General features: G+C 46.0%; 4 protein-coding genes across 8 annotated transcripts; 2 read left to right on the top strand and 2 right to left on the bottom strand.

Annotated features, from left to right (window-relative positions):
• The first annotated feature begins 46 nt into the window (after positions 1-46).
• LOC122618456 (centrosomal protein of 135 kDa) lies at positions 47-11,781 on the top strand. 3 transcript variants are annotated; one of them, XM_043794906.1, is made up of 13 exons: positions 49-279; positions 342-416; positions 775-901; positions 970-1,122; positions 1,222-2,617; positions 2,689-2,899; positions 2,959-3,074; positions 9,961-10,086; positions 10,225-10,378; positions 10,434-10,558; positions 10,651-10,918; positions 11,084-11,269; positions 11,475-11,781. In XM_043794906.1, exons 1-13 carry the CDS (start codon positions 181-183, stop codon positions 11,634-11,636), a joined length of 3,198 nt encoding a protein of 1,065 aa, XP_043650841.1. In that variant the 5' UTR covers positions 49-180; the 3' UTR covers positions 11,637-11,781. The 3 variants fall into 3 exon arrangements, 2 of the variants coding, with proteins under 2 accessions (XP_043650841.1, XP_043650842.1); XM_043794907.1 differs by having other exon boundaries at positions 50-279; positions 10,452-10,558; positions 11,475-11,780; XR_006326026.1 differs by lacking the exon at positions 11,475-11,781 and having other exon boundaries at positions 47-279; positions 10,651-11,027; positions 11,084-11,220.
• Positions 3,244-9,073, bottom strand: LOC122618458. 2 transcript variants are annotated; one of them, XM_043794912.1, is made up of 5 exons: positions 8,240-8,276; positions 6,010-6,447; positions 4,411-4,748; positions 3,590-4,259; positions 3,244-3,346 (listed from the first exon to the last, which is right to left on the bottom strand). In XM_043794912.1, exons 1-5 carry the CDS (start codon positions 8,248-8,250, stop codon positions 3,322-3,324), a joined length of 1,482 nt encoding a protein of 493 aa, XP_043650847.1. In that variant the 5' UTR covers positions 8,251-8,276; the 3' UTR covers positions 3,244-3,321. The 2 variants fall into 2 exon arrangements, with proteins under 2 accessions (XP_043650847.1, XP_043650846.1); XM_043794911.1 differs by lacking the exons at positions 3,244-3,346; positions 8,240-8,276 and adding an exon at positions 8,947-9,073 and having other exon boundaries at positions 3,523-4,259.
• On the top strand, positions 4,888-5,684 carry LOC122618459 (E3 ubiquitin-protein ligase RNF185). Its single transcript, XM_043794913.1, has one exon. The coding sequence runs from the start codon at positions 4,974-4,976 to the stop codon at positions 5,466-5,468; it is 495 nt and encodes a 164-aa protein (XP_043650848.1). The 5' UTR covers positions 4,888-4,973; the 3' UTR covers positions 5,469-5,684.
• On the bottom strand, positions 11,668-14,908 carry LOC122618457. Of its 2 annotated transcripts, none has more exons than XM_043794908.1 (3): positions 14,765-14,907; positions 12,068-14,707; positions 11,668-11,979 (listed from the first exon to the last, which is right to left on the bottom strand). In XM_043794908.1, exons 1-3 carry the CDS (start codon positions 14,784-14,786, stop codon positions 11,810-11,812), a joined length of 2,832 nt encoding a protein of 943 aa, XP_043650843.1. In that variant the 5' UTR covers positions 14,787-14,907; the 3' UTR covers positions 11,668-11,809. The 2 variants fall into 2 exon arrangements, with proteins under 2 accessions (XP_043650843.1, XP_043650844.1); XM_043794909.1 differs by having other exon boundaries at positions 11,855-11,992; positions 14,765-14,908.
• Positions 14,909-14,920: the final 12 nt, after the last annotated feature.

The raw sequence follows: 14,920 nt of genomic DNA on the forward strand, positions 1-14,920 counted from the left end.
TTGTCGAGAAAGGATGGTCACATTGTAGCTAGTGTTAGAGTCGATAACCGATAAATATCGACTGGAGTCCGGTTTTGTTTTGATTTGATTGAACAGCATTGTGTTTATTGCGCATTTTCTAAAATTTAGGGCATTTAGAAGAATAACTAGGAATTTTGTTGTTGCTATTAGTGTTTTCCCATGAATATCAACGATGGCGACTTTAAGGACCTTCGCTGCAAACTGGACATCATGGGTTTCACACAGACGCTGCCCGTTTTGGCCATTCCACTCGTTCAGGTACCATTCTTCCCTGTTGGTATCAAATTTTTGGCATAATTCTGGCCCCTTTTATATTGCAGGCTATTTTCGGGGACCTAATCAAGACCACAGAATGTCTGCGGGATACCAAGAAAAAGGTGGCGGAACTGCTGGAGGTTGGTAACTAATAGGGAGCTCAAGACTTTGTGATTCCTCAATCATTTATGTTCAACTATAATATTAGTACTTATGGAAATTTCTCAATGAAGAGATTGATATTTTCCAACACAAATTTAGCTGTCACATTAATATGATGTAATTGTAAGGATCCCATGATTCTTATTCTTATATCCGCCAAATATGCTTCATTTTAAATGCCAAACTATACACATTAAAATGAATCCTTATAATTGGTGTTGAAATACCTGCAAGGATTTTAGCACGTTGCCTGTTTAGGCTTACGTTCTTCCTCATATGTTGTGGTTTTTAATTGGTTGCTAAGCAATCCTTGTGTTGTGGCTTTCGTTTCGGCAGGAAAAGACCTGTTGGGAGCTGGGCGTCGAACCGTACAAGTGTGACAACTCTCGCCTGCTGGCCGAGTGCAATGAACTGCATCTGCAGTTCTTGAGAGACAGGGAGGATTACGAGCTGCGCCTGTGTGGTATGTTGTAATCGATTTCTGTTTGATTTTTACATAAGAATATGTATGTTTCTTTAACACTTTGGCAGAGTCCGAGCGGAAGATCCGAAATCTGGAGTCGGACAAGCAGCACTTGCAGAGCCACAATGATGGGCTTCAATGCCAACTGGACGCTTTGCTCACCAAACAAATGGTTTCATCTGTCACGAACAAAAAGTCGCAGGCTGGCATTGGTCGTCAGAGTAGGTCCAAGAAAGATATTTAACTAGACATTAGTTGGAATCGCACCTTCCTCAATTACTATCCACAAGTTCGTCTTATAAAAATATTCTGCTTTCCAGCCAAAAAACCCTTCATAAGCACAGTGCGTTCGGGGAATGTGCTGCCAACTGTACTGGGCACCAGCTCCACTGCTCTTAAATGCACAAAATGCAATGCTGGGGTATTCCAGAAGACCACCACAACCACCAAGGATGGTGTGACCGTGACGCAAACCAGTGGCCAGGAGGAGCTAGACAAGATGCAGAACGATCTTACGGCAGCTGGAGAACAACTGGAATTCTTCAAACGCAAAGTGGAGGCCAGAAATCGGGAGATTCGCCGCTTAAACGACATGCTAGCAGGAGGACGACCTCCAGCAGCTTTGGCCAAAGATTGCTGTTACAAGGATGTGGGCGCCCTCTCCCAGGACATCGATCTATTGCAACGCGAGAAGAGCGATTTGATGTTGCAAGTTCGCGAATTCCAAGACAAGATGCACGATGCCATGCAGCGGGCTCTAAGCTCCGAGGAGGACAAAATAAAGCTTCAAACGCAGCTGGAGGAGCTCAAGGAGGCTGCCTTGCAAGTGGAACAGCAGGCCAATGCGGAGATCGATGCCAAGGAACTGGAACTTAGGCAACTGCAGTTGGAGCTGAAGAAGAAGGGAAAGGATCACCGACTGGCCGGTGGCTTTGCTTCTAACCAAAGTGACAAGCATAATCTTAATGAACGCTTGAATCTTTTGACTCGTCGTGAAGAGGAACTGGAGGCCACCAATGAAAAGCATAAGAAGAAACTTCAGAAAATGCAAGCCAAGATTTTGGAGCTGCAAAAGGAGCTCAAAGATCAGAATAAACATTCCAACATCACACTGGATGAAGAGAAGATACGCCTGTCATCTGAGAGGGACTTCTTCCAGAAGGAGTACTTGCGCCTAATGAGCAAGTCCGGATCCGAGTCGGAGATCGCCTTCTTGCACGCCCAAATCAAATCCAAGGACGAGGAGTTAAGGGCCCTGCGATCTGAACTGTTCCCTGGAGGGAAGCTGCAGTTTTCACCACTCAAAAGTGTACAGTATGAGACACTGCCGCCCGCCACAGCTTCATCGACTGCTTCCACCGCCAATAGCAATCGCAGTGACTGCGTTCAGGCGGCCATTGCAAGGGTGGAGCGGGAACGGGATTGTGCCAGGTCCGAGCTTGAACGGGTTCGCTGCGAGCGGGATACCCTGAGGGAGAAGCAACTGTGCACTGTTCAACTTCACGCCGAGGAGCTGCAGGCGCTGCGCGTGCGCAACGAAGAGCTCAACGACCGCCTGCGGCAGATGGAACGGGATAATCGGGAACTTAGCTCGGCTCGTTTGCCAACTGAAACGAATCTGGTGCTGCTTAAGGACGATTTGGTTCAGATGCGGCAGCGCGTGGCCTCTATGCAAACCGAAATTGATAAGCTAAAGGACGAAAATGGTCAAATAACGTAAGTAATTGAGTGGAATTCTGCCTAATAAGCTATCATACATTCTTATGTTTTATAAATTTGTTATGCAGCATGCTCAACGATCAGAACGAGCGCATCATAGCGGATTATCAGAGTAAGCTTTTGGTGGCCGAGCGTCAACGACAGTCGGCGGATGTTCGGGCAAGCACCTTGGACTCCAGCCGGGAAACCAATCGCAGCGAGGTCACTCAACTCCGTATGGACATAGGAGCTCTGCGGCAGACTTACATATCTCTAGAGCACGAGAAGGATACACTTCTGGTAACCTCAAGTCATCCTTTTTTCTAGATACTTTAACCATATTTTTTCTGCTTTACTAGCATCAATTGGACACTAAAACAGAGCGGGCATACAAGTTGGAATATGAGCTAAAGGATTGCAAAGAAAAACGGAATGCCCTAGAGCAGAATGTGAAGGATCTCGAGGATCAAGTGCGGTAAGTGCGATAACTATTTCGTTTATTATGTCTATGTTTTAGAAAAAGTTAACAAGTTGTTAGAATAATTGACCTTTTCACAACGCCATTTTCCTCCAAAAATTAAAGAGTTTTGGTTTGTTTTTTCTAAACTATATTGTTAGTCTTTCAAATAGTTTTATTTTCCTTATGGGGCTTTTCCTTAAATACAACTCGTACATTAGTCGATGTAATACATTAATGGCACTGTCTCTTCCTATCAAACACGTTAACCGAATATTTCTAAAAACCACCTAGAAGAGAATAAAATGGTTAATTGAATAACAAGTGATCGCATCGAACAACACTGAGCATGCAACACAAAAACATAGGGTAATAGGGGTGATATGGAGAAAATTAGGTGGGCATGCGGGGAGGAAGAGTAGAAGTCATCACAACCAGACAGAAAATAGCTTGAAGATTGGGGATTTTAGGTGGTCCCACCAAGGTGCAGATCATTGAGAAACTTCGAATTGAGTCGCTCGTTGGTTAAATACCTCGCCAGGCTGACACTCGGAGCGCTGCAGTTGCTCATGCCGCGTTGATCCGACTCCGTGGGCGTGTAACCCGGTCGGCAGACGCACTTGGCCCGACTGGCGTGCGCCACGATCGAGGTGCCATTCGTGGCTTGTGATTTCAGTGGCTCCAGCCACTGACCCGCGCCGCAGGGTCCTCGTGTATACAGCTTGTGGCACTGCCCATTGATCTCCACCATGCCGGGCGTGGACTCGCATATGTTCTGTTCCTTATCCGCTCTCTCCCCCGTGCACTGCTGGTCCAGATTGGTGAGGACACCGGAACAACCGCACATGCCATTGTAGGAGATGCCATCGATGGATGGCCTGGCGGTGAAGTCAAAGATCACCACCTGATGTAGGGCACACGGGCCTTGAGATCCGATCCTGTAGCAAGAATCTTCCGCTGGGAAGTACAGGCGATTCTTGCCACAAAAGTTGCGCACACAGCTGGTTCCATTGACCAGGAACTCGTTGGGTCCACAGGGACCCCTTGTGTACAGGCGATAGCAGATGCCATCGCTCCAGGGCACGTAGCCCTCCTTGCACTGGCACTGGGCACGAGGCAAGAGCTGCAGGGTACTACCAGTTGTGTCCTGGACCTCGTCGGGTATGCGAAAGATGTGGCCAGGTGGGCACGGACCAGGAGTGTCTGAAAAATAGGAAAACATTATATACGATACAGGAAAAATGTACAGCTATGTAGAACAGCATTTCCAAGGCGGTAATTGCAAAGCAACGGTTAATGCCTCCAAAAGTGTTGTTCTAAAAGAAAGTTTGCCGCAATCCAAGGCCAATCCTACCCAGCTCGTAGCACATTTGATGCGGAGCATGATAGTGCGGCAGGTGCCGCTGGCAGTCGCATCGACCGCCGGGCAAGAAGATGTGACCCGGCGTCGAGCAGGGTCCTTTGGTGTAGTGCTCATAGCAGGACTCCTCCGCCGGATAGTAGAACGAGGACAACTCGCCCACATCCTCGCAGCGGCACTCGGCCAGTCCGTTCTCGTTTCGAACTAGCAGCTTTCCCCGGCTGCAGGGACCCTTTGCATGCCTCGCATAGCACTTGTTGTCCTTTGGCCAGAAGAGCATGTCCTCCGGACAATGCAGCGGTCGCTTGCAAGTTCCCCAACGGTTGCCGCTTCTGAAAAGGATTTGGCATATACTTTAGTTAATTTGTATAGAAAGAGTGATCCCCTTGTAGTATTCAACTGAATATTCAAAAGTAATAGCAATCTTGTAAAACTTGGGTAGGGAAAGTCCGATGATTATTGAAGATATCACAGGCACTGTTAAGATTACTTCACTTTGTTTTGGGACACGTAGACTGCGTCAAAATTGCCTGGGCTAAACACACACATCGGAAACAATGTCGGCCGAGTCAATCGCAAAGGACACCACGGATGAATCGTTCTACGAGTGTAACATATGCCTGGAGACCGCCCGGAATGCCGTGGTCAGCATGTGTGGCCACTTGTATTGCTGGCCATGTCTGCATCAGTGGCTAGTGACGCAACCCAAGCGCAAGCTGTGTCCCGTGTGCAAGTCGGCCGTGGATAGAAACAAAGTAATACCGCTCTATGGACGGAACGACACAAGGCAGGAGGATCCGCGGGACAAGACTCCGCCGCGTCCAACTGCAAATCGCTCGGAACCCGAAGCGGAGGCTGGACTTGGTCGTGGTTTTCACATGTCCTTTGGTCTGGGTTTCCCCTTTGGCTCCCTAACATCCTCTCTGAATTTGGGCGAGCCACGCAATGCTGCTCCTAATCGCGGCACAAGGGTTTTGCCGATCGAGCAACTCCTTTCCAAGTTCTTTCTCTACTTGGCCTTTATACTCATCGCTTGGCTGCTTTTCGCTTAGCAAGTTAGGAATGAAATCGAGTTTAACGAGATGAAGTGGAAATCGTCATGAAGTTGAGTGCAGACTAATCTGTATATTCGGGTAGAAGTCGGTGCTTTTTAAATTATGTTTAGTGAATAGCTAAACTATCAATGTTTCCAGTATTGGCTGTAATGTTGTAATGCAATGTAAAACAAAAACTGCTATTTAATAGTAAATATTTAATTGCACTGAGAATTAAGCTGCATTTCATGTTCCTGACACGACTGGTTTTGTTTTATTTACAAAAAGCCAAACAGTTTATGTCGTAAAAGTAAAACCTGATGTAAATGTCCATGTATTCTTATAAAAGCGAGATATTAAAGTAGAATGCTTCCGCTATTGCTGAAGTGCACCAGAACTTTCTCTAAACCTATGATTACTGTTGAAACCCGAGTTTCGCAATTGGAATCAAAACTTGTGCACGAGAAAGAGAACCTTTGAACCTTTTGTAAGTGAAAATGGGATCAAAGTTGCTATACTTTCTTAGCTTGAGCCAAGAACCGAACTCAACTGAACTCACCTCTTGACCTGATCCGGCACAGGTTGGAAGTACTCCTCGGGCTGGCAGGGTCCCCGCTCGTATAGCTTATAGCAGACATTGTCGTGGAGCGGACTGAGTGCAGTTCCCGGAGGGCAGCGGCACTCGGCCGCCGGCAGATCCTTCCGCTTGGCACTCACCGCGGTGGGACTGAGCTCCATGGTCTCCGGACACGGGTAGCCGAGGGTGAAAATCTTGAAGCACTTCTTCAGTGGTGCCCAGTACAGCAGCTGCCAGCCACCGGACATGCTGGCGCACGGATTCTGTGCGGGATCGCTCCACGGAGGTGGCACAATTCCGGCCGCCACCTGCTGCGGATGTTGGCCGGTGGTCAGTAGAAGGAGCAGGCAGGTGAGGATGGAGCTGCCCGCCTGCAGAGCAGCCCAGCAGATGAGCACTTTGCGACGCCTCATGGTGGGTCTGAAATCGAAGGTGATTGATTAGTAAACACAACCAATAAACAAACGATTAGAGTTGAGCTTCATAAATCTAAATTCCTAGGTTAACTTATATGCTAAACTCCATAGATCAGAGTTTCCGGTTTGGTGTTGCTTTATGAAACTGTTTTGATGCAAAGGTGTCAGAAAATCATAACTTTGTATTGTGTTGGACCATTATTAATCGATTTGTATAATCAATAGTAGATTTGGGCATTTTTGGGGGTCATTTATAACGAATCGTTTGCGTGAAAATTAACCATTGACGTTTCGAACTGAAAGAGCAAATAACTCGAATTTAAGTCATTAAATTAAATTAAGTTCGAGCTGGAGGAGATGCTTTTTTAAGATGTCGGGGGTGGAAGCTCCCATTAAAGCGGATGATGGATGACTTTTCCATTGTCGTCGCTGCTGTTTAAAAATCAATTCACCGCTGCAGCGGCGAAGGGTTTTAAAGCGGGTCCAATTCGAATTAGCCAACCCTTTGGGGCAACTGATTATCATGTTGGCCGGAGCGCAACGCAAAAAAAAAAAACGAAATGAAAACTAAAATGCCAAAAACCCAAAACACTGAAAACCAGTAAACGGTTCGCGCGCGGTTAACCATGACCCAAATACCCATTTATCTTGACTTCTTTTCGCCTCAGCCGCCGGCCGCTGGTCAGAAATCTTCTGCTCTTCTGCGCCAAACTGGTGGCTACAATCATCTTATGCAACCGGCCGCAGATGATGAAACATGTGGCAGCAACAACAGCCAGCGAAGCGATCACGCCGCCACCGTTGCCGCTGGACACGAAAGGTGCCACACTTGGGCGGTACGGGTTGCGTGATTTGCGGCCCGTTTTGGACCGCTCTGCTAGCCCAGCGGTTGCATTGGCAACTGGCAACTGGTTTTCCTTCTACGTCAGCGTTTTATTCTGGCTTTCTGGGGATTCTCCGGCCCATTTACTCCACTTGAATTGGCACCTTTCGTAAGCTTGCTGTTAACACACAAACTGGATTTAATGTGATCACCTTTAAGCAAATCATTTGAGCCGCTCTAGGTGTTTCACCTTTAGCTGTGCAATCGCAGATCTGGTTGCCTTACTCGATTTTTATGTGTTTATGATTTATTCTATGTAAAGTTTGTTTGCGATTTATTTGAATAGTTTATTCTTTTCTTAACACACCAACTGGATCTTCTTTTTTTAAATAATAGCAAAAGTTAGCTATGTGTATTTTTTGTTTATCTAGGAATTTATAGGATTTTCAAAAATAGGTTTTAATTCAGAGTCTCCCGACTTTTATAATTCATAACATTTATTAGATCTCGCAACTGGCTTGTTAACACACTGACTTGATTTATTTAGGGTTGCGTTATGAACCTAATTAAGGAAATTAATGAGCTCATATTTATCAATTATGACCCAAAGTTGTATTATACATTTGTTGGTTGCCTTTTTAGGCTTTTGATAAAGTTTTTTGTGGTCTTTTATTGCTTTGCTTTTTGGGCTTCCCTTCTATTGTTGGGCATTTGTAACTTTTTAAATATATGGATGTTTTTATATTGTTTAATATACGAGGGTCGTTTGATAAGTCCGTGACTTTTTGAATAAAATATATTTTTTTCGTCAAAGAAGCGTTTTATTTCTCAACATAATCTCCTTTTAGCTCTATACATTTAGTCCAGCGTTTTTCCAATTTTTTTATTCCTTCCAAATAATAGGTTTTCTCAAGGCCCTCAAAATAGTCGTTTGTTTCTGTGATGACCTCTTCATTTGACCCGAATCTCTTACCGCCGAGCCATTTCTTCATGTTTGGAAACAAAAAATAGTCACAGGGGGCTAAATCTGGAGAATATGCTGGATGGGGTAGCAGTTCGTAGCCCAATTTATGAAATTTTGCCATGCTGACTACACACGTGTGCACCCGTGCATTGTCCTGATGGACAAAAAAAATTCACGAGATCGTCTGCTTTCAATGCCTATAAAACGCAAACCAAAAAACGCAGCTTTCTCAAAATTTTACAGTCAGCTGTTAATCGATAACTGCTGACAGGAGCAGTGTTGTATTTAGAGCAGGTGCGCGGCAAATACAAAAAGTCACGGACTTATCAAACGACCCTCGTATTTTCAAAGCCACTGCTCCTTTTATTTAGTGTGTCCAATTTTTTTAACGCGCTTTTGTATTCATTTACAAATATGGTTTAGCTTATTTTTATAGACTATTTGGATTGACAGCAACTAATGCTATTGAATAACACTGCATTATTGTTAAATCCTTTCTTGAAAGTATACATTCATAATCTGTTTCCCAAACTTGTTCTGTTTTATTTTATAAAACTAACAACACTTAGCACCAGATCAGGTAAGAATCTGCTGCTTATATAGGATAACAATGGACTACTGAGAATTAACTCGAGCAAAGATTCTCGGTTTCCTCTTCCACATTGTATTTATTCTGGCTTTACGGGGACTATGCCGTCCCTCATTTGCGATCGCACCTTTTGCAACTTGGTTGGTTTAATGTCCAAACTGGTTGGTGAGGGCTCAATTTGTTTTGATTTGGTTTCAGCAATCACGCACAATAACAAAATCACAGATATTCGCTACACTTTTTGGACTGAGACGGTTCCCTAGGACAGAACTGAAACGAACCGAACTGAACCAAACCGACTGACCAACCGACGGCAACCAAGCGATCGCGGCGTCCGTTCGCTTGGGCAGGTAACAAACGTCTGGGCCACGGTTTTGGCCATGTTTTACTTGGTGAGCCAGCTCTTGGGCAGCCCGCTCTTGCCTTCCACATCCGCTCTTTCAAAGGTGAGGCCCGGTGGATGTGTGTGAACGTGCTAACCGCTTTGTCGGTGTCTCTCTTAGCCATCTTGGCCATCTCAGCCATAGCCATCTCAGCTCTGCGTCAGCGGCGGCAGTGACGGGTATTTGAACTTTGTTTAGCCTTAATGACTGACTGACGGACGGCGATGGATACGGCTTGGCTATAGCGATGGCGATGGCGATGGCGACTTTGACTGCCGTGTGTTCTTGAGCTTCTGGCCAAGTGCGGATGTGTGTGGCTACGTGCCTGGCATGGGTAGTTAGTGCTAGATACTCCTATCCACTCGTGCACTGAGCATGATTCATTGGTACTTTTATCGCACAGATTCGGAAACACTTGAGTCTATTCATTTGAATTACATATGTCTGTCCGAAAGATGCACTAAACTATTGAGTTAAGTAAGTTTATTAAAAACCTAAAAGTACCAATCTTTCTTTTCCCATATTCCCACTGTTGTTTGATTAAAGGTATAGGGAATACCTAACTATCTGTCACTTTCTATAACTTCCGTTCGACTTTGTATTTCTCCCTTTTTTTTGGTAGTGCACCTATTTACTGACCCCCTCTTTATGGCCATCGGAAGAGGGTCAGGTTCTGGCAGACAGTGGCATTGATTGCGCTACGCCTCTAGCATTGATTCCAATTGATTTCCCCCTTTTCCTCTGCGCCTCCATTACAGAAAACTGACCAACAGGAACCGGCAGCGCGACTCAGAACTGACGGAGACCTCCACGGAAAGTAAAACGCTGCGCCAGCAGATTGTGGCACTCAAAGCCAGTCGCGATGAGGCAATAGCAGAGAATCGGTGAGCAAAAAAGTCATTAGCGAGGTGAAGATATCATAGAACTGCTTCCGCGCTGGGGCAAATCTTTTTTCGCCCCGATCATTAGGGCTTTTTTCTATGATTTACCCAATGTACACACATAATTTGTTTGCCCCACAGCCGGTTGATGGACAAATTGAGCGATGTCCAAGTGGAGGCCAGGACGTTGCAGAAGAAGCTGGAGGAATCCGAGAAGCAGGTGGCCAACATGAAGCAGCAGCTGCACAAGTACGTCCAGGAGGTCAAGAAGGCCGAGGATTTGCTCACCCAGAAGGTTGGTTGATTTCTATAATTAGTTTATAAGTCGTAGATCTGGAGTCGGCATACAGGTGTGCTCTAAATTCAAGGAAAAGGAGCGCGATGAGATGCTGGATCACTACCACTGTCTAACCCAAGGCCAGGCAACTCTGGAGGGTAATAACCAAAGTCTGGAGTGCGAGGCGGTTGAGTTCAGGTGAGTTTCAAAGCTTGAAGTTTTTGGAGAACAAAGAGATACCATTTTGATGTTACTTAATTAACTTCCAATTACTATCCGTTTTTACGCAGGCGACAGATCTGTGAGCTGGAGTGCGAGGTGCGCAGCCTGAAGGATCAGCTGCACTGTCGCCAGTGCGCACTTGAGAATTTGGAGATGCAGCTGACCGCCGCCCGGGCTTCAATGCGTTGTGTGGAAAGGGAGCTGGAGGACGCCCGAGATGAGGTCCGTGTGCAGAAGGTGGATCTGGAGGCACGCAAGGAGCTGTGCGATAAACTGGATGTGGAGAGGAGCAAGCTCAATGCGGAGCTGAATGAAGTGCATGATATTCGCAAAAAGGTGAGCTTCAGTTCCGCTGCCGATCAGTTTTCGTATCTCTAACCTAGCTAGAACACTCTGCTGTAGTCTACTTCGCTTTCTAACAATACTCTAACCATAACTTGCGCTTGTAAGTAGCTCTACTTTGATCGCCATGCATTTTTACATGAAATATATTCTCTGCAGCTGGAAAAACAATGCGAGCAACTGCGCGATGATCTTCAGCAGAGTGCGGCTCTTAATCAGGTCACCACCGAAACCACTGATCTCATGCTCGGGCGCTTGCACAATGATCAGCAACGTCAGGATGACGATGACATTAGGTCCAAAAACGAAATGGACCGACTGCAACGTCAGCTCCAGCAAACTTTGGTAAGTTTTGGCAGCGAAGGGTAACCGCTCTACGTCAGCTCGCTGTGAAAAACCCAATAACAAACCACTTAGTCGTATAAAAGATTATATGTATTGCATTTCATTGGCTCATCAAGCTTGTTGAACATTTACAATGAAATTGTAATAACATTACAAGTAATCAGTAAATCTTGGCCTAATATGATTCATTCTTTTTCCCGAAAAGGATCTGCTGCAGGAGGAGCGTGCCCGCTCCAGGCGCCAGGAGGAGTTGGCGGACGAGTTTGAGCAACAGGTACGCGACCTGCGTCGCAATCTCGCCGATGATCGCTTCAATCAGGCTAGAACACGTGAGGTCAGTCCCCGGGTGCCACCGAAAACTCTTTAATTGATAGTATTTGTAACGTACGCTTCTTGTTTATTATGTTAACTCAAATTTAATGTTTGGCTGGGATATCGAAATTGTACAAATATAAGATTGTTAAAACTAAATAAAAATTTAATGCAACGACGGTCGCGGTTATCTGGGACTCTCAAGGAATCTCGCTGAATGAAGCCACCTTACTTCCGGCACATGCTGGCCAGGTTCATGTAGGTCTGGTACATGCAGGGACAGCCATTAAACGGAGGTATCCGCATGTGGTTGGTCTGTGCATGCGACTCCTCGCAGCTGGCGTACTCATCATCGTAGGCGGACTCGTTGCAGGTGTGCTCCGCAGAGCTGCTGGATCCTACAAAGTTATACTACTTATAAATACACAAGTTGTAATAAAATGAAATATTATTTGAAATAAGTACATCATATACTTATAAACTTACTGCAAGTGGAGTTCTGTTCCATATAATCCCCCTCATCGCCATGCTCTGCAGTGTGGTATTTAAGAGCACGCTCCCAATCAATCAGACTGCGACAACTTTCCTGCACATGCTCCTCCTTGGTCAGGTCCCCTTTCTCGTCTTCAAAGGTCACGGTTCGCGTTCGCTTTTCACAGACTGTTTCCAAAACTGGCGCTTGTCCTGGGGAGGACATACACGATCTCGGGCTATGCTGATCATAAATCGTTCCAGGATGCTTCACCACCTCTCCTTCATAGCGAACACATTCAGGTCGAGCCTCCACACTCCTCTGGGAAATGTGATCGGTACAGCTTGGACAATCCAACTGGGACGACTCGTCATCACTACGTAAACAGTCGATATTTCCGGACATATTTTGAGTATACTGGTTCTTATAGTTTTCCTGACACTGAGAGCATTGTGAGCTATAACTCAACGATAGGGTTTCAATTGAATTATTCATATGTGGACTGTTACTGCGTGAATTGGCGCCAGCTTGCGCAATCTGTACAGTGTCGCACTCGTTCCTAGAACTTTTAGGTTGTCTATAGGATGGCGGCGGTGTTCTCGGACTATAAGAGGGAGTCTGAATGTGGTAGTCATCGTGAGATTGCTGCATTTTTCTTGGTGTTCTTGGGGTACCTTGCCTGGAAGGCAACTCATTGTGGACATAATCATAATCTAAACGGGAAACCATTGACATCAAGGAAGAGTTTTGGCATTGAGATGGCGTTGGTGATGCAGGATTCACCTGCTCCCGAAAATGCTGGCGTTCTCGGTACACTTGACAGGCTTTGTTCATCCTGATCTGCCTCTCCGTTTGCGTGGGACTCTCCCGACACGGAAACTCCGTCTGGGTGTTCTTGGCTTCTCTTTGCACTTGCCCAGTGCAAGCATCCGAAGGATATTGAAGAGCTATCGAGACATAGCTGGTGGGCATAGCTCCGCTTTGGGGTGAAACTGATCGCTGAACTGGATGTGTTCTCATTTGCCTATCACGCTTCTCATCCTGCTCCACAAGCTTCTCGCAGTGCTCCCGCCTTTCCTGCCTTATGGCTTCACAATGATCGTCCTTGGACCTCGGGGATTTTGATTGCTGGGCAAGCGAGCGATTTGCATTTGTAGCTTCACCTGTTCTTTGAAAGTTTCTTTCCACATGGGGCTTAGCTGCTCTTGGGTCACCTCGTAGGTGTGAATTTTCTGGAATGGTGTACCCCCAATCCTCTAAGCAGCCATCTTCATTGGCATAGGAAACCTTTTCCTCGCAGCACTGATAAGAAACACTATCTGGCGTTGAGTTGGAAGATCCCACATCGGCCAACTGGTAGTGGGCAGTTATTTCCTTGTAGTGTAGGCAATCCTTTACCCTAGCTGAATCAGTATGAGCTTTTGTATCCATAGGTGTCATCATGACAGGCCTTTCGTCCCTTTCCGACTTGAATTCTTTCTTCACTGCCATTCTTGTGTATGTGGGATTCGACTGCAGAGGCTTGCAATTTTCCTGCTTATAGAGATTCAAATACTCTTGGTAATTTTGCGCCTTGGTTTCATCCGTAAGTTCCTCTGGGCAAAACTTGGATGGCTGAGCTCTGCTGGTGATTCCTTTCGAGTACAGTAAACTACTGTCATTCGGTTTGGATTTTTTTTGTCCCTGGTCCTTGGCAGACTCGAGCTCTTTCTTCTGTCCAATTTTGATTGGTTTTTCAGGTTTTCTGGCTTTATTACGAGCTGGTGAAGTAATAGAGGTAGCTTCCCTCTTAAGATTACATTCCACTTTCTTATAATTTGTGGACTTTCCAGTTATAGCCGGATTTCTTTTATCCTTTCGCCCCTTGGGTGATAAAGAACGTTCGATTTCCGGCCGCCAGTTGCGGCAAAATGCCTCGGTATTCAGGTCCGTCGCCAATCTCCTGCAATTTTGACGCGGAAACATGTTATATGGTATGCCAAATTGTGTACCCTGAAGGGGTGACACCTCTCCATTGAGACCACCGCAGGCGCAGAACTGTTGAGGATACCCCATGTCGCAGCTGCCGGCGTAGTGGCAACAGTGACAGTGACAAGTTCCATACATGTTCTGGTACACAGTTTGGTTGTTAGGCGCCCCATATCCACAGTCGCAGCAGCAACCTCCACTGACTCTTTCAGCGGCGCTCGGAGAATCACTCCGGGCAGCGACTGCGAGGGTGCGGCACTTGGGCAACTTACCCTTCCGCTGACCACCGGATGCAGGAGTTCTGTTGATGGACAGAGGACTCTCTTTGGCTTGATTCGCCTTGAAGCTCTGGCTCCACGTCATGTTTTTTACATTCGCCTTCTCGGGACTCGCAGATCGGCTCATGGCGTCTTTGACTTCGAGAAAATGGTTGCGAAAGAGCCCCAACTTATACAACTCATTGCCGATCCTCTGGTTTAGGCTTTCCACCTTCTGGCGCGTTTGTTCGATTTTCTCAAAGGAAGATGAGCTCTCCGACTTCGGCTTTTTCGTGGCCGTGGAACCGGAAACTCTATCCAACGGACGGCGGTAGAGTTCCCTTACCTTCGTCTGCGTGTTCCTGATGTAAGTCCGTTGGTGTCCCTCGATCGAGACTCGCTCCTGTCGTTTCAGTAAATAACTGGGACCTGTGAAATGTATACATAGATACGTATTTTTCAACAACTTTTAAACGGCTTGCCTACATTTACTGGTTTTGTTATCCATTGCCTTTTCTTAGGCGCGCTCGCAATTAACATACACAGAAAATATAAATATATTCGTTTTGATTTCATTGGTATTTGGCTTTGATGTTTAAGGCTGTGCTTATTGATCTCAAGTTATATAAATGCTATTAATAT

This window comes from Drosophila teissieri, chromosome 3L (genome assembly GCF_016746235.2).
Source record: "Drosophila teissieri strain GT53w chromosome 3L, Prin_Dtei_1.1, whole genome shotgun sequence".
NCBI lineage: Eukaryota > Metazoa > Arthropoda > Insecta > Diptera > Drosophilidae > Drosophila > Drosophila teissieri.

Bases quoted from the DNA above. Each gene is read 5' to 3' on its own strand.
- LOC122618459 (XM_043794913.1), top strand. From the start codon at position 4,974: ATGTCGGCCGAGTCAATCGCAAAGGACACCACGGATGAATCGTTCTAC.
- LOC122618458 (XM_043794911.1), bottom strand. From the start codon at position 6,440: ATGAGGCGTCGCAAAGTGCTCATCTGCTGGGCTGCTCTGCAGGCGGGC. The intron at 4,749-6,009 runs GTGAGTTCAGTT...AATCCTTTTCAG, and splicing joins GTGCCGGATCAGGTCAAGAG to AAGCGGCAACCGTTGGGGAA. The intron at 4,260-4,410 runs GTAGGATTGGCC...CCTATTTTTCAG, and splicing joins TCAAATGTGCTACGAGCTGG to ACACTCCTGGTCCGTGCCCA.
- LOC122618457 (XM_043794908.1), bottom strand. From the start codon at position 14,786: ATGGATAACAAAACCAGTAAAT. The intron at 14,708-14,764 runs GTAGGCAAGCCG...TACATTTCACAG, and splicing joins GGATAACAAAACCAGTAAAT to GTCCCAGTTATTTACTGAAA. The intron at 11,980-12,067 runs GTAAGTTTATAA...ATAACTTTGTAG, and splicing joins GGAACAGAACTCCACTTGCA to GATCCAGCAGCTCTGCGGAG.
- LOC122618456 (XM_043794906.1), top strand. From the start codon at position 181: ATGAATATCAACGATGGCGACTTTAAGGACCTTCGCTGCAAACTGGAC. The intron at 1,123-1,221 runs GTAGGTCCAAGA...TCTGCTTTCCAG, and splicing joins GGCTGGCATTGGTCGTCAGA to CCAAAAAACCCTTCATAAGC. The intron at 2,900-2,958 runs GTAACCTCAAGT...CTGCTTTACTAG, and splicing joins ACGAGAAGGATACACTTCTG to CATCAATTGGACACTAAAAC.